This window comes from Sitophilus oryzae, unplaced genomic scaffold, assembly GCF_002938485.1.
Source record: "Sitophilus oryzae breed Bouriz unplaced genomic scaffold, Soryzae_2.0 scaffold_931_pilon_pilon, whole genome shotgun sequence".
Classification (NCBI taxonomy): domain Eukaryota; kingdom Metazoa; phylum Arthropoda; class Insecta; order Coleoptera; family Curculionidae; genus Sitophilus; species Sitophilus oryzae.
In genome coordinates this window covers 912,662-933,168 of record NW_022147563.1, presented here as the reverse complement: position 1 = coordinate 933,168, position 20,507 = coordinate 912,662, and the positions used below count along the sequence as shown (strand labels likewise).

At 30.4% G+C, this 20,507-nt stretch overlaps 2 protein-coding genes across 2 annotated transcripts; one reads left to right on the top strand and one right to left on the bottom strand.

Moving 5' to 3' along the window:
- Window positions 1-133: 133 nt before the first annotated feature.
- On the top strand, window positions 134-647 carry LOC115890842 (dual specificity protein phosphatase MPK-4-like; the record flags this gene model as incomplete). The annotated part of the gene is made up of 1 exon (XM_030911190.1): window positions 134-647. A coding segment is annotated over one exon (491 nt), but the record flags the coding sequence as incomplete, so codon positions are not given.
- A 1,347-nt stretch (window positions 648-1,994) lies between these two features.
- On the bottom strand, window positions 1,995-16,803 carry LOC115890841 (serpin B10-like). Its single transcript, XM_030911189.1, has 6 exons — window positions 16,722-16,803; window positions 9,300-9,390; window positions 8,977-9,249; window positions 8,251-8,365; window positions 7,782-7,923; window positions 1,995-2,260 (listed from the first exon to the last, which is right to left on the bottom strand). Exons 1-6 carry the CDS (start codon window positions 16,801-16,803, stop codon window positions 2,127-2,129), a joined length of 837 nt encoding a protein of 278 aa, XP_030767049.1. The 3' UTR covers window positions 1,995-2,126.
- Between the last annotated feature and the right edge of the window lie 3,704 nt (window positions 16,804-20,507).

Sequence of the window (20,507 nt, the reverse complement as noted above, 5' to 3'; positions counted from 1 at the left end):
GTACTTTAATTAGGTTTGTACTTAAACAAAATTTCTAAGTTTTTTGTTATAGGAGCTACATATGCCCGACGCACTGTTGCAGGACCCTACTACTTAGTACTTAGGTAATTCATAATATCATGCTTAACTATAGGGTTTGTGTCCCAACTGAAATTGTACAGACATATGGGCTATACGATCGAAAAGTCAGATAAAAGGTACAAATTGTTCCGTCTCAACACAGCAGCCGACTGGATGCGAAAAGTCAAAATCCTCCCTCAAGACTTCAAAGACTTAATACAACCAGACCCAGGCCTACCCCAGTCGAATCCAGATCCAAACGTTTACCGATGTAAAAAATGCCGCAGGGTTCTAGCCTGTGAACACAACCTAATAATTCACCTGAACAGTGCCAAAAGTAAGTGTTCACAAATGTATTTTGTCGAGCCAATGGCTTGGATGAATGTGAGTCAAGTGACTCAGGGTAAACTACATTGCCCTAAATGTAGTAATAAGGTGGGGTCATTTAGTTGGGTTATGGGCTGCCAGTGTCCTTGTGGAGTTAAGGTGGCACCAGCCTTTTATTTGGTGCCCTCGAAAATCGATTATACCAATGTGGTTAAGAATATTGAAGTCACATTTTAAAAATATATGTTGGATTGTAAATTTATATAGAACTATCTTATTTGTTTATTCTCTAAGATATATTTATTTAATTTTATTTTATATTAAAATGAAATATTTTGTTTATACAGGGTGAGTCTTAAATAAGGACAAATATTTTCATGGCTGGTAGATATTGAGAAAAGAAACATATTTTCTCTTTGCCGTTTTTCAAATAAGTCCAAAATAATTGAGATATTTAATTTTGAGAACCACTGGATCTTTTCTGGGGTTTCTTTCTTGTACATGTAACCCACTACCTGTGTTGTTATATTATGAAATTATGTTTTTTTAACTAAAAATTAAAAAAATCTAAAATTTTTTTCAAAAAATTCCAAATTTTCAGAATTTTTTATTCGCGGAAAAAGCTGTTTTTCTGAGATCGAAATATACTACCCCGAAAAATATTTGCATTTATTTAAGAATCACTCTGTATATTGAATATCACATCCTTATATACAGGGTGGTACGAATTATATTGGGAAAACTTCGTCAGCATATTATTCGGCAGACAAAATAAGTAAAAAAGTTGGTTTAAATGTATGTCCTAAAATGCTTTGTTTCGGAGATACAGGGTGTAGAAGTTTGATGTTTATTTCGATTTTATTGTAAATATAATTTCCATTCCAAATATCTTGAGAACGGTTGCGCGTAGCGATTGTTACCAAAGAGACTTTTTACGTAAAAACTTCGGAAATGTATATTTTTTACTCGGTAATTTTAATACAGTTACGGAAGAAAAGTTATTACTCTTCAAAACAAGTTAAAAACATTTAGGTAGCGTTTTCTACAATTAAGAGCCATATTGACATGGAAATCAAATTTATCATTTGAAAAAACACGCAAACACCAATTTTCATTTAAATACCGATGTTAGTTCAGAAATTATTTGGAAAAAATCGAAATAAAAATGAAACTTCTACACCCTGTATATCCGAAACAAAGTATTTTAGGACATAAATTTATAGGGACTTTTTTACTTATCTTTATCTGTAGAATAATTAATTTATATAGAAAATAGGCAACAAACAACAACTTAAAGCCGAGTCATTTTGTACAAATTATAAAAAAAAATATTTTCTTCAAACTTGATAATACATTGATATATTTATCTGTAAGGAAAATAATTAGGTAGGAATATATAAGAATTTATGTTTGTTATATTGTTATATGCCCCAAAAAGAAATGTACCCTAGTTAAAATTATAATAAAATACTATATGTACTGGAAATAAAAACATTTTATATATTATTAAAAATGTTTTATTATATTTAAATCTACATATTTATTTATATACAATTTTGTATAAACTCTCCAAGTTCTACGTAATTTAAAATCCATAACTATAATTAAGATTTTCACATTCCATGTTTCGTTTATCAAATTTATATGACTTATTACATTAATTTAACAATTATTTTACATTATTTTCTTTACAATTTATTAAATTAAACATATTTATATTTAAATAGTTCATTTGGCAGCTATCTTATTCTTGAGTTTAGGGGATTTACCACTTTTCCTACCATTAACGCTACATTCAACTCTGTATCCATGACAAAGTACAGAAAGGGATGGTCGGCTCTAAACTGTACAGGTGGATATCTTCGTAAGTTTTCTAAAAAAAATAAGAATTATTATTAGTAATACCGTATTATCGAAAAAAAAAATAATGTTATTAATTGTAAGAACTTATGATTCCAGTATTCATAATTCCATCAAAATAATTAAAAGAAAAATATATTTTTAAGAATTCGGTACACTATGTCGTAGTACCATATGGTCGAAAAAAAAAACGGCGTCAAAGACGACTGAGGAATGACAATCCATGATAATTTTGGCGAGGGCAATCTGTATGTACAGGGTGACGCCTCTCATACGCCGCGGAGGCTCCAAGGAGAATGACAGTTTGTATTGAAATGAAATTTTGTGAGCATATGTAGGTTAATTCAGGGCACTTTTTAAAAATATAGAGAGTTCTACAGGGTGTCCCCAAAAAAAGTTACATATCAAAGTTGTGTTTTTTGTAATGAAATACCCTATATATTAATTGATTTTCGGATTCTAGGAAAAAAATAAAGGTGAGTTTTATAAGAGAAATATATGACTAAAATGTAAGTTTAGTGTTTTTGACATATTTAACATTTTCTAGAAATAAAGAACAATTTTTAAATTACAATAAAAGCTACCTATATTGGAATTTACCCGGTGTAGCCTAATATGTAGTTAAACTAACTATTCTACTTTAAATCAAATTAAAACTTGATCCAAAAGTTATACAGGGTGAGACAAAATTAATATTGAACATTGGTCACCTTTAAAAGCGTGTTACTCTCTTATTTTAAATGGAACATCCAGTATATTATTCCGATATTTAATGGAGAATTCCTGTCTCTTTAAAATACTATTAAGGTTGCCTACCCCTCAAACAAAGATTTTCCTAGATATTTTCATTTACATGATTTGATCTGAGTAGATCTTTATTATTTGATAAAACCTAGGTGGCTGTGATATGTCTGACGTTATTTCAACATAGCTGTCTAATTAGTTCAACTTTAATAACTAGTTATAATTTTTTGTCAGCTAAAACAAAAAAAAATTCTCAGGAATTTGCCGAAAATGCAAACTTATTCTACATCAGAGAGAATTGATATGCAAATTGAATGCACACTGCATTCACCAACTAATAGAATATTTAAATCCTCCTGATTTTATCTAGTCTGGGTTTTTTATGGGGATATGTTAAAGACAGTGTTTAAAAAACTCGACCAACTAGTGTCGACAGCATGAGATAAATTATTGTAGCTGCTTTTTCAGGTAGAACTCCACATATGCCTTTTAAAATGTAAAGATCCTTTTGGAAAGACAATAATTTTATGCAGTTAACAGGAAAGGAAGCATTTTGAGCATTTGATTTCATCCAGCTAATTTTCGTCGCATAATTATAGGTTTATATCTAGTTTTAATTCTGTAATAATTAAAATATGTTTTAAACGTATGTATTTTATTACCCTTGAGTATTTTACTCCACAATCTTTAATTTTGTTAAATTAATAAAGGTATATCCACACAGCCACCTAGATTTTCAAATAATAAAAGATTTACTGGCGCAAAATCATAAAAATTAAAATATCTGGGAAAATCTTTGTCTGAGGGGTAGGCAACCTTAATAATATTTTAAAGATATATAAATTCCCCATTGAACACCGGAAACATATACTGGGTGTTCCATTTAAAATAAAGGAGTAACTTGCTTAAGTACTAATGTTCCATATTAATTTTGTCTCACCCTGTATAACTTTTCGGGTTAAATTTCAATTTGATTTAACGTACAATGGTTACTGTAATTAAATATCAGGCTATACAAGGTCAACTAAAATTTAGGTAGCTGTTATCGAAATTTAAAATTTACTCTTTATTTTCACAAAATGTGAAATATGTCAAAATCCTTAGATTTTAGATATATATGCTTCTTTAATAAAACTCACCCAACTCACCTTTATTTTTTCCTAGAATCCGAAAATCAATTAATATATAGGGTGTTCCATTAGAAAAAACACAACTTTGATGTGTAACTTTTTTTGGGGACACCCTGTATAATTCTATATATTTTTATAAAATGCTTCCGGTTAACCTACATATGCTGCCAAAATTTAACTTCGATATAAACTACCGTTCTCCTTAGAGCTTCCGCGGCGTATGAGAGGCGCCACCCTGTATAGACGTCATTTACTAAAAATTGACATAAAATTTGCAACAATACTAATTATAGAAAGATTAAAAAAATAGAACGTTTCCAAATACACAAATCTATTTCCAAAAAAAAAATTATCGAATTTTCAACTAAAAATCATTTTTACTAATAAAAATAAATTACAAACTTCTTAAGGCCAACCGGCAGTAAGCTCCATTAAAAAATAAAGAAGAGTACGGGCTAATTAAATGACGTCTAGTGCTTGACTTCACCAAAATTGTCAAGAATTGTTATTCCCCAACCCTCTTTGATGCCGTTTTTTTTTGTGTGGTATGGTACTTATATTACCGAATTCTTAATAACCTTTTCTTGCTTTTTTTAAATATTTTGACGGAATTATGAATACTGGAATCAAGTTAAGTTCTTACAATTAATAACATTAACATCTGATATCTGAATAGCAGAAGACAATGAATGAAGCTTAATGTTTGTTGAGGCACTTAAAAAAATTGACGTGAGAAACACTTTGTACCTTAGAAACAAACATAAAGAAAAAGCGTGAATTTTAACACTGAACTAAATCTCGTTACGCAATTTTCAGATGGTAGGTACACACAAAAAGTACCGTAGATCAGAGGCGGCTCGTCAATAGAAGAATTCGTGCACCCACTACAAGAAAAAAATAATAAAAAATAAACTTTAAAAAGTAAATTTTAATAAAAAAAATGTACTATGTGCGCATATTTGAAGTGAAACTTCTTACCAACAACTATTAAATTGAAGGTTTTGAAGGATATGTTTGAAAAAATGTAGTTTGAAATGTTGAAAAAGTAGGTTAGTTGAGGCATTGGTTCGAAACAGTTCGAAACGTCGAGGGCGTCATCCTGTATCCCGTCCCCAATTATGCTGAAATCGACCCACATTTTTCTTCAATATCAAACCCTTAGTCCCACCCTGATGAAGATGTAAACGAAACGTCGTATCCAACTTTGCAGGATGGGACCGTGTACACCGTCGCTCACATAGCCTACCCACCAAATTTGGTTGCGATCGGACGACATCAACTTTTGACGTTTCTTACGTCAAAACTAACTGTCACAGTGACACGTGTCGTACACAGTCAAGTTGGCCTTGAACCAATCTATCGACAACAAATTTCATTTAAATCGGACAATTTTTTTTAAGCCGTAGGCTGTCCTTACCACTTTTCCTCTCGCCTGTCGTGTCGCGTGTCGTTTCACGGCCTTGAATTTTTACTACTAGCGCGCCTATAAAGGAATTTAACTTCAATAAAGAAAGAATTAAATTAAATACATGTTTTAAAAAGAGTAAATAGAACATGTTTAATTTTTACTATAGACCTACAATTACGTTACATTTAAAAATATACAGGGTGGCGCACCTCATTCGCCTCGGTTTGATTATACGAAAAAAGAAAGATGTAGAAACAATTTTTTTATGGGTATATGTAGAGAGGCAATGTGCATAATTTAAAATTATTTTCAAATATACAGGGTGTGTCAAAACTAAGATGCATACCAAAGTTATATTTTTTCTTATAAACACCCGGTATTTTATTTCATTTCTGGATTCTTGGGCATTAAATATGGTATTTATTATAAGGTTTTAATATGTTTAAATGCTTTGATTTTTGAGATATTTAAATATGCATGCTATAATAAAAAAGTATGTCAACACCCTGTACATTACTTTTCAGAGTTAATTCTTGTGCTGACTTTGAAGCCAAAGAACTTTACTAAAAAACTTGACTGCTTCGTTAAATTTATACAGGGGTATCAAAAAATGCTGGTCTATTTTAAATATTTATTTTACATAAAAACTTCGTTATTTCAAGTCGAAGCAGATTTAAATGCTCTTTCAAACTATATTAGGGTTTCCTATACCTATCTGGGTCAGATTTTGAACAAAAATCAAGATCGCTAGTGTCGCCATGGCAATTTGCTAGTGATAGTTAGTAGTAGTAGACTTGTAGATATATTGGATTTTCTATAAAAGAACCAATTAAGGCAAATTCATTTTCTTCGCTTCCAACGACAGGTTTCTGCCTAATAGGATTTTCATATACCACTCTATCAGCTTTGCGAAGTAGGATATATAGCTTTTCAAAGGAACGCTTGTTAAGAAAATTCCTATTTGGATATCTTTGAACAAAAACCCTTCAGGCTTACAAGCAATTGTCCGCACGAAATAAAATCACTAGTTGCATATCCATTCCTTCCGCCAGCAGATACTGCTTCCATTTTTCTTGATAAAATAATAAATATTTACTTATTAACCTTATTGTTAGGAAATTAAATAAAAATAACCTGTTATAAATTTAAATAAAATCCATAAACTATATAATGTCGTTTTTGAAAATAGCTACTAAGCTACCTTGATCACAATTTTATTGAAAAATCGCTTTTTATTTAAAATCTGAGCCAGATAGGTATAGGAAACCCTAATATAGTTAAATCTGCTTCGATTTATTTAAAACAATACAGTGTGTTGCATTTGAAATAACAAAGTTTTTATTTAAAATAAATATTTAAAATAGACCAGCAATTTTTAATACCCCTGTATACATTTAAGAAAGCAATCAAATTTTTTAGTAAAGTTTATTTCTCTGGCTTGAAAGTCAGCACAAGAATTAATTCTGAAATGTAACGTACAAGGTGTTGACGAACTTTTTTATTATAACATGCATATTTAAATATCTTTAAATACCTAAAAACCCAAAGCTTGTAAACATATTTAACCCTTATAATAAATGCCTTATTTTGTGCCCAAGGATCCAAAAATGAAATAGAATACCGGGTGTTCTTTAAGAAAAAATATAACTTTGGTATGGATCTTAGTTCTGACATACCCTGTACATTTCAAAATAATTTTAAATTATGCACATTGCTCTCCCACATATACCCATAAAATATTTTGTTTATACATCTTTCCGTTTTCGTATAATCAACCGAGGCGAATGAGGTGCGCCACCCTGTATAACTGTTTCTTTTAAATATATATTGTATGTTCACTTGCTTCTTTGGGAAACTACGTAACCTATAAAGATTAATGCATATACGCGATTTTCTATATCTATGACTGTAGTTGACGAGTCGCCACTGCCGTCGATTGACAAAACAATTGGCGGGCATTTTTGTTAAATTGCGCCTGCTGGATTAATTGCATCACTTACGTAATCAACCTTGCGCGGAAGAGTTACACCTTTACATCTGATGACCCGCGCTTAAAAAATACTTAACAATGATGAGTATGTATTTTTATTACAAGAAAACTGAAAGTACACTCCGCGACAAAAAATCCTCCACCCTTTCTTTTATAAACTGTCTTATAATATATTTTTTACTAGTCAGAAGATTGATTCGTTGATTTGAAATCTACATTCTCTACATGCTATTTTCTTTAAATTACACGACATAATACTCACTGTAATTCTCCGCTGAAGGATCCAAGTAGTTTCGTATAGTCACAGTGACAGCTTGCTCGATGTTTGTGACGTAGATATCGGTGACATTGGTCATCGGTGAGAAATCAGCTTGCCTTGGTTCGAAAATCCTTCTAATACCCAACTTAAACATAAGATTTTGCTTAAAATTACTCTTAGTATTAAAGGTGGGTTTGTTTTAATCACAGCTTATTCAATACCAGCCATCTTGCCTTGCTTTTGAGTATTCGCGTTTCTGATATACGCAGATTTCTATGTAACTGATCGTAAGTCGACAGGCTGGTCGTGAAAGGGCTGTGGTTTTAATTACAGATTACAGTACACACATTACACAAGTTGAAAAAGTGAATCGTCCAAAAAACTGACGTGCTTTAGGAAATATCGGTCGTGTGTGTATCGCAGTTTAATAATAATAATACAGGGAAAATAAAAAGTAATTACTTATACTGACCTGTTGGAGTGTTGGTGTTAAAGTAACGTACCCTTTGAGAGTAAAACTAGGAATGGTGGCTATCACGTGAGTTAAACGTAAGTTCTCCAAGATGAATCTCAAATTACCGTGCAACCTGTAAATTTTTACATCCTGTACATACCATGCAAATATACAGGGTGAGTCTTAAATAAGTTCAAATATTTTTAGGGGTGGTGTATTTTGACTCCAGGAACACGTCTATGAGTTTTTTTTTTCGCAAAAACAAGGTGTTGAAAATGGTGCATTTTCCTTTAAATTTTCGTCCTATATTATAGAAAACTTTTTAGAACTGCCTGTTCATCGCAAATTTTCCCACGGTATAATTTCTTAATATTTGGTATGTTTATGGTTACGGCACAAAAAGGGATGCAAATAAAAAAAAACTCAGGTGGCTCCCAAATGTTTTCCATGTCAATCTTGGACTGATTTGAAAAACGGTAAAGATATTTTCTCATTACCGTTTTTTTTCGAGATCTCTTTATTTTTTTTATCGAGATCTACCATGCAGTCCTGATATCGAGACCTACCAGTCATATTTGCACTTATTTAAGACTCACCCTGTATATGGCAAATCCACAGATCTAAAAAAATATATCTATAGCAAAAAAAATAAAAATATATAATTTTAGTTTAAAAATATGTTTGAATCGCCCTGTATATCAACAAAATTTACTTTAAAATATTTTATGAACAATACTGACTCACCTTAGGTCACAGATTAGCTGATCTACTCCGTTAAAATCTACAGGGAGTAACAATAAAAGGTAATATTTGGTGTTGTCCAGAGGAAAACTCAAGGCAAGGGCGTTCAAATTTGGAACAAAATAAAAAGGCAGTACTGTATCGTACTTCATGAAGTTAACTCCGGGTTCCTGGTACTTCCCATACGCTGCGAACGTTAGAGGCTCTTCAGGCCTGTAATATGGCCTATATGGCCTTTTGTGTGGTGGAATGTAATGGCTATTATGTTCGTAGTACCTAAAAATCATATTTAAATGTGTAGGTATGTTTACACACATCAATACTACCTTGCAAAAACATAATCAGGTACTGATCTAACTCTTCTAAAGTTCCTGTTAAAACCTTCAGTGTTTGGGAAATTAACGGCGAATGCAGATTCTGTGGGGTAAAATGGGGAAATACCAGAACACATCACTGAGTGCGCTGAGACGACAACCGTTTGTGCCAAAAACTTTGGTACGGCTAATTTCGAAGATGGAGAGCAGGCCTCTATAACGCCATTTTAGATACTGGCTCTTGTCAAGGTTGACTGTATGATGAGTTAACTAATAACTATTTAGTTAACATGATTAATTTATGTCAATGACGACAGGTATTGATAATTTCGATTCCAAATATCTCGAGAACCATTAATCGTAGTGATTTTTACCGAGAGACCTTTTCTACGTAAAAAGCGTCGTAAATGTATATTTTTACTCCGTAGTCTTATACAGATACAGACAAAAAGTTATTTAACAACAATTTAACTTTATTCATACTGTAGACGGCAAAGTAAATCTTGCCTACGCTCTGTATAGAGCATAGAGCTATAAAAACAGAAGAATGTCATTCCGTTCTTTCTTCAAATTCAGTACCAAGTCATTTTGTATTTTCCATTCTGCATAAGTTTTTATATTCTCGTTAGTATTTTCCGAATATAATATATACTTTAATTTCTGTTATTTCTAATAATTGTTTTGTCTTATGTTATGAGTTTTGTATCTACTGTGTATGTACATGAAATTACTAAAGAAGCATGAGTATTTCCCCACTGAAACAGAAATCTAAAGTAATAAAATGTTTTTTGAAAACGCCACTAACAAGCCTAACGGAAGCCAGCTATTCGGTAAAATTTCCACCATAAAAAAATTGTCTAACCTACAAAAAATGCTTAATTTTTCAGAGGGTATATCCCGTCATCAGAAGTAAAAATTCAAAAAAAAAATAAAGAAAAACTATAAAAATTCTTAAAATGTAACTACTTTGAGTATACTTTAGTGTCTTGGCAAAGACACATCTATTAAAACCGTTGATATTCTGATAAACTGAAAAAACATTAAAATATTCAATGCTCATAACATATTATACAGAACATAATATAAACGGACATCTAAACAATTATATGAGGTATTGTTTTTAATTAGTAGTATTTTTAATATGCATTCATTTTTTATGTTGTTTGCAGATATAAATATCGTTTTTAATTAAATACTAATAAGCCTCGCATATCATTCGTAAAAAATAAATTCCATTAATTTTGTCCACCATCATCGATTGTTAAACGTGTTCATTAGATCGCCTCACGCACGTATGGAGCTCAATGTTTTTATTTCGCTTAAATTCTGTAACGAGCCACCATTCACGTCAAACTCGAAATAAATTAACTGTCAATTTTAAACTCCAGATATCTGTTTAATCGTTTTATTAACAATAAAACATGCCATGTAAAAAACCAATAAACGAACCGGAAGATTCGACCTGTTCAGAATTGATAAGCGTGACATGACAGAAAAAAATGCAATGTTGCCGATATCATACTTACTTAACAATCCTGAATTACTATTGTTCTAAATATAATTTACAAACTAATAAATTTTTTGCTAAAATATAAAAGGTATTTAAACGTATATAGATGTATAAATACACAGTAATTTTAAGAGTTATTTTTTAGAGAACTTTTAAGTTTCATAAGAGAACATCGCAAATAATTGATTATATTGGAGGTCGTTATAGTTTCTGAAGACGCGTATTAATATTATAATCAGTATATTTTTTTGTAATTAGGGTAATACTAACTCAAACTAGGGCTCAAATTATGTAATTTAGAAAACGCTAAGCGCTTTAAGACGCTCAGCGTATATGACGTTAATTTCCGCTTAGCGCGCACTTAACTACCGATTTGGGTATTCTCATCTGAAGTGCATAGCGTCTTTACCGATTGCGCTAAGCGATTCGAAAACAGCTACCTTAAAGGATCGTTTAATTTACCGAACTGTCAGCAAAAATAGAAAAAAATGCGTTCTCTTGCTCTTTGGTGAAACTTCTTCTTCTATAAATTCCTCAATAAGTAATTGATAATTTACAACTTGACAGCTATAAATATTGTTCAAAACATCGAAAATGCTGAGAAGCGTCTTCAATATTTCCCTTCTATAATAAGAATAATGACATATCCATAGAAAAATAGGTTGACATAACTCAACAAAAGGTTATGAAATTCACGTACCGGGTGTCCCACTAAGAATAGCTCTCGGCTGTATCTCGGAAAGTACCGTATGATCGAGAAAAAAACGGCGTCCAGTTTGCTGGGAAATGACCATCGATTACATTTCCCATAAAAATTTACATATAAAATGACAGCGATCTTCATTTCATAGCCATCGTTGACGCCGTTTTTTCTCGATCATACGGTATTAGCCGTAGGGCTTACGAAAAAAAATATTTATAACTACAGAGGCTATGAGAAATTGCTGGGAAATTATTTTCAAGTTTGTAGAACGACTGCAGGAGGCGCAACTGCAACAAAAAATAAGAAATGGAGTTTTACAATTTTGCCTAGATAAGGTGTACTATAAGTAATAGCTTCATAATCTTCAGTAAATTTTGAATATTTTTGTTAGAGCCATATTCCTCTATCTACCAAAATAAAGTGGTGGGGAAGGTTAGGGATCTGTTTTTTATTTAAATATTGATAACTCTGGACTGATGATCGGAATCCAACAAGCGAGGGCTCGTTTAAAAGAGCGTTTCTTACTCTATATTATACCATATAAACAATAATAATAAGCTTTTTGAACATAGACGTTACGGAGCGTTGTCTTTACACCCTAACTAACATTGTGCTAGTGTTTTTTTCAAAAAATTAAATGCAATACTATATGTAATTTTAGCTGATCGGAAAGAGTAGAAAAAGCTTAAAAGTCAGCGAAAACCGCATTTTGATATCTTTTTTCAAACCGAAGATATTAGCAGAATTATAATAAAAACAAAATAAGCCTTTCACCTTATTTTTACAATAGTATCAGTAGCCCTCTGATTAGGCCCATTCTAACAAAAATAAGATAGAAACAGTTAGTTTATTTTAAAAATTGACGAAATACCAGAACACATAATACTCAGATGTATTAATATCTAATAATTAAGATATTAATAACAAGTGGATAAGAAACAGATGATTCAGTGAAGTCATGGTAGTTGTGGAAAGTTGCTGACGTAATAGTATAAACGTCAAATTGTTATTAGATCAACATTTTGATAGCCTTAGCAGCGTTTTTTATTGCTTTTATTATTTGAAGTAGTTGAAGCTGTTGGCATTTTGAAGAAGCAATGAAAAGATAAAAAACGCTGCTAAGACTATCAAAATGTTGATCTAATAACAATTTGACGTTTATACTATTACGTCAAAAGCAACTTTTTTCCAAAGCCTACCATGACTTCACTGAATCATCGTGTCCTGTCCACTGATATTAATATCTTAATTATTAGATATTAATACCTCTGGTATTATGGTATTCTGGTATTTCGTCGATTTTAAAATAAACTAACTGTTTCTATCTTATTTTTTGTTAGAATGGACATAATCAAGAGGGCTACTGATACCGTGTTGTAAAAATAAGGTAATTAACGGCTTCTTGTTTGGTATTTATTATAATTTTGCTAATATCTTCGGTTTGAAAGAAGATATCAATCCGATCAGCTAAAATTACATATATTATTGCATTTAATTTTTTTGAAAATACGCGCAATGTTTGTTAAATTGTAAGACAACGCCCCCTAGCGTCTACGTTCAAAAGCTTATTATTATTGTTTATATGGTATAATATAGAGTAAGAAACGCTCTTTTAAACGAGTCCTCGCTTGTTGGATTCCGATCATCCAGTCCAGAGTTATTAATGTTTAAATAAAAACAGATCTAACCTTTCCTCACCACTTTATTTTGGTAGATAGGGGAAAATGGCTCTAACAAAAAATATTCAAAATTTACTGAAAATTAAGAAGCTATTACTTATAGTACACCTTATCTAGGCAAAATTATGTAAAAACTCCATTTTCTTATTTTTTGTTGCAGTTGCGCCCCCTAGCGATAGTTCTACAAACTTGAAAATAATTTCTCATAGCCTCTTTAGTTATAAATATTTTTTTTCCGCAGCCCCTACGGCTAATACTTTCTGAGATACAGCCGAGAGCTATTCTTAGTGGGACACCCTGTACATTAACATTTTTCATTGTTTTGTCCACATTTGACTATTAGATACTTAAGAAATTTCGTTGCTGCCAACATGTGCTCAACACGTATCCAGAAAACGATTTGCGCGGCAACGAGACCACCAAAATCGACTGCTTGGTGTTCCGCTAATCGAATACTTTCGCTTACCGCTTTGAAAGCGTAAGGTTTATATGTCGAAGTTCCAGAATTCGGACCCAGAGCTTTACTTTGATAACCGCATAAATTTATGACAGTAGAGTATGAAAGTTAAAGAAGAGGACAACAAAGACGTTAATACGGAAATATACTTCTGGAGACGTTCTGCAGGAAGATCGAAATTAAAATCAGTTAGAAATAAAAGAATTCAACAGACCGTGAATACTCACACTCATTCAATAAGAAAACACATCAGCTGAGATGGTATGGCTAAATCCAAGGAGTGCGTGCAAATATTTTCAGGGGCTGGTTGGTCTCGATAAAAAAAAAAACATATTTTTCTTAGCCGTTTTTCAAATAAGTCCAAAATAACCGAGTTATTTCATTTTGAAAATTAAAAAAAAATATATTTTTTGCTTAAATTTTGAGAACCACTGGACCTTTTCTAGATTTTCTTTCTTGTAAATTTAAACTACTACCCATGTTGTCATATTATCAAGAAATTATATTTTCAACTGAGAACTAAAAAAAATCAAATATTTTTTCAAAAGAATTCAAATTTTCAGTTTTTTTTTCAAGAAAAAAATTTATAATCGCGTTTCTGGGGTCAAAATATACTACACCTAAAAATATTTACACTTATTTAAGACTCAGCCTGTATGATAAAAAATTGCTGAATTTTTGGATTAAGGTGTATGTATATGTTCAGAGAAGTGGCAATAATGCTCGTTATATACAGAATATTTAACAAGGGCATATGTGCACGAAAGTGGAAAATATAAAATAAAAATCTGACCGCTAGCGTTCGATTATTTAATCCGCTAATAATAAATAATCCGGCAGCTACACAGACGAGCCGAAAACGATCGATAGCCTGTCCAACCGACTGGCGTAAATAATGAATGTTGCAGCTTTAAATAATTATTTAACTTCCTTTCGTTGGCCCAAATACTTTGACTTTCTGGATTTCAATTTTTGACATTTATTGGGGGTAAAGTGTTCCGATTATAAATTAAAAATTATCTTCATATATACAAATCAAATATTTTCAATAGTTACCGACAGTTTTCTGAACTTAATTAACACTGTAACATTTATTTCAACACTAATTGAATAAAAAAATTGAAACAATAAAAAAATATGTGGCTCTTTAAGTAGTAAGTACATATAAGTACTAACCAGAAATATATAAATGATTAATATATAAATATAGAAAAGCTTTTAATTATATAGGTACAATTAAGAATTACTAAATTGCTATAGATGCTTTGTCTATAGTAAATCAATCCCCTAAAAAATAGAGAGCAAATTCTTATAAAATAAAAGGATTAGGTTTAAACGTATGAATAAAGAAAAAAGAGCTTAGAAGTGCTCAGAAGTGCATTTAGCGGAAACACTTACTTGCGGAAATCAGAGTTGCCACTAGTGGAGCTCCCGTGAAGTTCCCATGAAACCGACCTTCGTCATCTTTCCACGGTTAAGTGGTTGCTACTCAAATTGTACAAGATTCAAATTGTGTAAGATGATAAAGTTTCTCAAAATTTAAAGTACTACAAAGAACAACATTCACCCGAAGCGTGTGCTTTTAAAATAATGTTCGGATGGACATAAAAATGTGGAATGGTTGGCTCAGAACATTCTTGACGGAAATGTAGTGTGTGATGGTATATTTTCAACTCCAAAGTATAAAAATATACGTATATATATATATATATAATATATAAGATCTGCTTTTTATATTTTTTTCCAAAGCCGAATTCAAAAAAAAAATTAATTCAAATTCAAAGCAGTCCACTCTATTTTATATTGCGCGAATAGTGGTATAAGAATACTTGAACAAACTAGTTGTTGAAGTCAGTTTCGTAAAAGTTACCATACTGTAATAAAGAACAGCGGACGTCAGTTTAGATTTACAAAGACCATTGGAGCACTAAACTGTATACATTTACATATGTGAACGTAGATAAACCTAAAGTACATGGAGACAAATACAAAAATAGGAATGGAAAGTACATATTCACCATCGTGGATGTGTACTGACCAGGGTGTACATGACATCAGAATCTGAAAAATATCGACGTACGGAGAACGCCGTTCTCATTGGCGATCAAAGATATACTACCTATTGAGCTTTGGCTTATGACACCTTTTCGAGAAACTATCTACACAAATGTCAAGACAAAAGGATTAAGATAAATTGATATCAAAAAGAGAGGGTAGTAATTAAACCGTATTTTTATTGTATACTGATAATGTCCAGATTTAATTGTGGTTTATATAATTTAAAGGCTTTTCAGGATCCGGATTTTAAAGTCAATGATGAATGCGAATTATTTCAGCTAACAGTCTTTATTATTTCACGACCAGTTATTCGTTTTTCTGAAGCATTTGCTTGCAGGTATAAGGTAATTATTATTTATACTGTATAAAGTAATTATTTTTACTTCTCCCTTTAGCTCGTTATGTACAGAATATTTAACAAGGGCATATGTGCACGAAAGTGGAAAATATAAAATATTATATTATTATATAAAATTGCCACTTCTCTGAACATATACAAACACCTTAATAAGGGGAAATTTGCTTTTATCTTACTTTATTTGTTTTGCTCATTGGTACGACAAATTAAAAAGATGTGTATCATGTTAAAACAAATTATGTGAACAAAATAATACATTCTATCTATTACATCAAAACAATTTAACACTTTAATTTTAATATTAGTAATTTTACACTATTCATGTACGATTTTTTTTAAATTAACTTAAATTATAAAGGTCTTAGATTAAAAGAACGCCTGCGCAGCGGTCTCATAAAAATATTTATATAAAGAAGTGTTGTTTAAATACTTAGACCATTTATATAGTTTATGTTTCTTCATTTTTTTCTAAAATGTTAAGCGTTCTATGGTTCTAGGCAAATTTGCTTACAAGTAAAAAGCCACTGAGAAGTTGATTTCCGCTTGTATTCTAAATAAGTAACATTTTAAAAAAATAATAGGTTTTTGTTTCTCAGATTTTTGATTAATTGGTGAAATACTTAGTCATTTTTCCCGAATATTTCAACTTATTTCACTACAATAATTTACGATAGTTTTTTATTCTAATTAAAAATTGTTCCTGTTGTTCTTCTGTGTTTCTGTTACTGTTGCTGTTTTCTACTCTTGCCATATTTCTTTTGGCATTATTAAAATTCTATTATTTTAGTTTATTATTCGTTTGTTTTCTTTTTTGAAAACGACTTGCAAACCGAGTTACTTATTTGTCCTTGTTAAACTTTATAAACTGGAACAAAACGAAGTTTTTTTAAGAACAGGCTCAAACACGAAAAATGAGACAATTCCGCTAATACGCGAGTGATAAATGGCGGACAAAGAAAAATTCCTCTCGCGGGCCATTCTAACGGGAAAAAGAAAGTTTTAATATACTTCGTGATTATGATGGAACATCTGCCGCTACTGGAAAGGACAAGAAATCTAATTTGATTTTTCCGGCGGCGCAGGTGGAAATCCCTTATTTTTCCAAATTACCCGCTTTAATTAAGGAAAGTTTAAAATTATGTCTTAAATGAAAAATTCAGACGTGCAACGTATCTGTTGAATATATTTTCGGGCTTAGTTTTAATCCGCGTGATGTTGAAAGCTGTATAAAATTTGTATCAATCTAAAACTAAAGTACAGCAATGTTAAATAATTTGTGTACTAAATATTTTAGATTCAGGAAGATGTATAACAATATCATTATAAATGTAGCCTGTACTGATTGAGTTCAAGAGTAATCGTCATGTTATTCATCATCAGCCAAATCTAATTGAAAATCTATCTAAATAATCATCTTTTTAACTGATAATTTATATAAATAATTTATTAGATGATCTTCAAATTTTGAGATAAAACTACATATTGGGTATCCTGAAAAAGTACTGATCAAATTGTACGTTTTTTAAACTACAAACCCCACATTTCTGCACAGAATTGGATTAAGCACAAACCTTTGCTATAGTATACTATTTTTAATTAAAGCACAGCGCAGTGTTGCCATGCTTTTTCTGATTTACTCAAATTGATTATAAACAGTTTATAAGAAAAGTGGTTAAAAACTGTAGTCAATTTAACTTATTAACTCTTAACTATATTTTGATAAACATAAAGGATACTTATATGGGGTATTTTTATAGCGTATTTAAAATGCTAAATCGCATTTTTTTTAATGTAACGCTAGGTATATTATTTTCCTTTCAGATGTAAGTTACAAAATGAACATTTTCTGTTATTAAAATATTCCTAAATTTTTTAATGGAGTCAAAGATATTCGCGGCACTTTATTAGATATGGGTCTTTCAACAGTATTTTTTTATGAAAACCACCTAATGATTTTTTCTGGTATTTTACCGTTCAAGGAGCTATACAGGGCTGTTCACCACATACGGCACGGAGTATTGTAGCTAAACGATTAGATTTTTACAAATTGTAAGTTTTGGGTTCGTTGAAGGATTTGAAAGACCTTCGACAAGATTAGAGGTTCAATTTAAAATAGTTTTACAAGACACAGAGTGTTCCAAATAAGTAAAAAATATTATAGTTTTTTTTAATGGAAGACCCTGTATATTAATCTATTTTTAGATTCTACGGTTGAAATAAAGGTAAATTTGATTAAGGTTTATCAGACTTAAACCTTACCGTTTTTGAAATATTTTCAACTTTGTGAAATTGCAGTAAAGAATTTAAGGCTTCATTTCTTCAAGGGTATTAAAGGTTTTAATACTAAGTATTTACTGAAGATTATTTATTTATCAGATATTGTGTTGCAATAATAAAAATTATACTACTTTATAAAGAGTGTCCAAAAATGTATATTACTAGCATTAAACGGCAATAGCTTGTTTAATTTAACTGGAACATCCTGTATATTTTACATGAATCAGATGCACAATTTAATTATCTATCAAATTGTATTATAATATTTTTTACCTATCTCTTCAAGTTTTCGTAAAAAATGCATTTTCTTATAATTTAAACTTCATTTATTGACATTTTAGATTTTTTTAAAGCAACATAATATGTACAAAATGTACAGGTGGTAAAAATAATAATATTGCAAGCCCATTTGTTTACAAAATGAAATCTATTTAAATTTTTGTAAAAGAGTATACCAATTTTTACTAATTATTAATATGCCACCATTACTTCCGCCCAAAAATTAGTTAATTACTTACTTAATTGTTTTAATTAATAAATTATTCTAAATAATTGTAGATCGGATTCACAAAATCAATACAATAATAAGTTATGAAAATGAACATGTCTGTTGTTATAAATAACCATTGTCAAAAAATAAAATAAAATTTATAAGGTGTTACTTTTTACCACACTGTGTAATACACATACAAAATTCAGTTTTTAGTATTTGGAGCAATTATTATTAATCAACGTAAACGGTCAATTAATGTAGTTTGAATACTGGGATCATATTAATCGAATCTCTTTAACAAAAATATTTAAACAATTTTTTATCTTTTAATGAAATAAGCGAACTATATCGACAATATTAGTATCTGTACTTTTTGGTATCTGAAAATTTGTTACATCTTTAAAAATAATCTAAAATGTCAATATTCCATGGGTATATTTATAAATGAGGTCTAAATTATAAGAAAATGCATTTTCTACGAAAACCTGAAGAGATAGGTAAAAAAATAGTATAATACAATTTGATAGACACATAAACTGTGCATCTGATTCTTGTAAAATATACAGGGTGTTCCATTTAAATTAAACAACTTATTACAGTTTAAAGCTAGCAATTATTTAATATAAGTTTTTAGGCACTCTGTAGAACATAGTAGTATTGTTATTATTGCAAAACAATATCTGATCAATAAATAAACTTCAGTAAATATTTAGTATTAAAAACTTCGATACCCTTGCCTTGGAGAAATGAGGCCTTAATTTCTTACTGCAATTTCATAGAATTGAAAATATTTCAAAAACTGTAAGGTTTAAGTGTGATAAACATTAATAAAATTTACCTTTACTTCAATCGTAGAATCTAAAAATAAAATAATATACAGAGTGTTCCATTTTAAAAAAAAAGTATTAATTATAAAATACAACTATTATAATTTTTACTTATTTGGGACACACTTTAAAATAGCTATAATAGTCCTTCAACGAACCCAAAGGAACATCCCTGTATAACAATAACATAATACCCCAAATATCTGCAAAACTTAGGAAATACACAAAAAAATAAAAAGCATTATTATTTCTTAATTCTACATTTAAAATAAAAATAATATACAGGGTATTTAAGAAACTGAAATGTAGCATTTTTTGATTATTATTACAGTATGTTCCCGGATTTGTATTTACAAGAGGAAACATTTTTTACTATTGACATTTTCAGTAAAAATGGGATTACAAGTTATAACTTTTTCATAAAAAAAAAGCTTATGAACTTATAATTACTTCTTTTGGCGACAGACCCTATGCAACAATTTTTTTTTTCAGTATATGCGCTATTATAACCAATGCAACATTTATATAAATCTATTTTTCACATCTTCGTCACCAAGAGCGATATTAGACTTCATCGGACAAATGGGTCACCCTGTAGTTAGACAAATTAATTAGATTAGCTGCCCATGTGTATTTTATCTGCATTTCAAACTAATTCAGTTTGTTTTTGACTGTTAAGTGACACTTTTCTCTAATCAAACCCTTCTGAAATATGAATTAAAATATTTTTCTAAAAGACACTTTGATTATATTTTTAATTAATTTTCTGTAACAAAGTAGTACAAATTCCTGTTATATTCTTTAAAATGAAATGTAAACTAAAATAAAGAGACACATACACACACACACACACACACC

Coding starts and splice junctions, on each gene's coding strand:
- LOC115890841 (XM_030911189.1), bottom strand. CDS start 16,803: ATGGCAAGAGTAGAAAACAGCAACAGTAACAGAAACACAGAAGAACAA. Junction 9,250..9,299: donor CCTGATTATGTTTTTGCAAG/GTAGTATTGATG, acceptor TATGATTTTTAG/GTACTACGAACATAATAGCC. Junction 7,924..8,250: donor TAACACCAACACTCCAACAG/GTCAGTATAAGT, acceptor CTTATGTTTAAG/TTGGGTATTAGAAGGATTTT.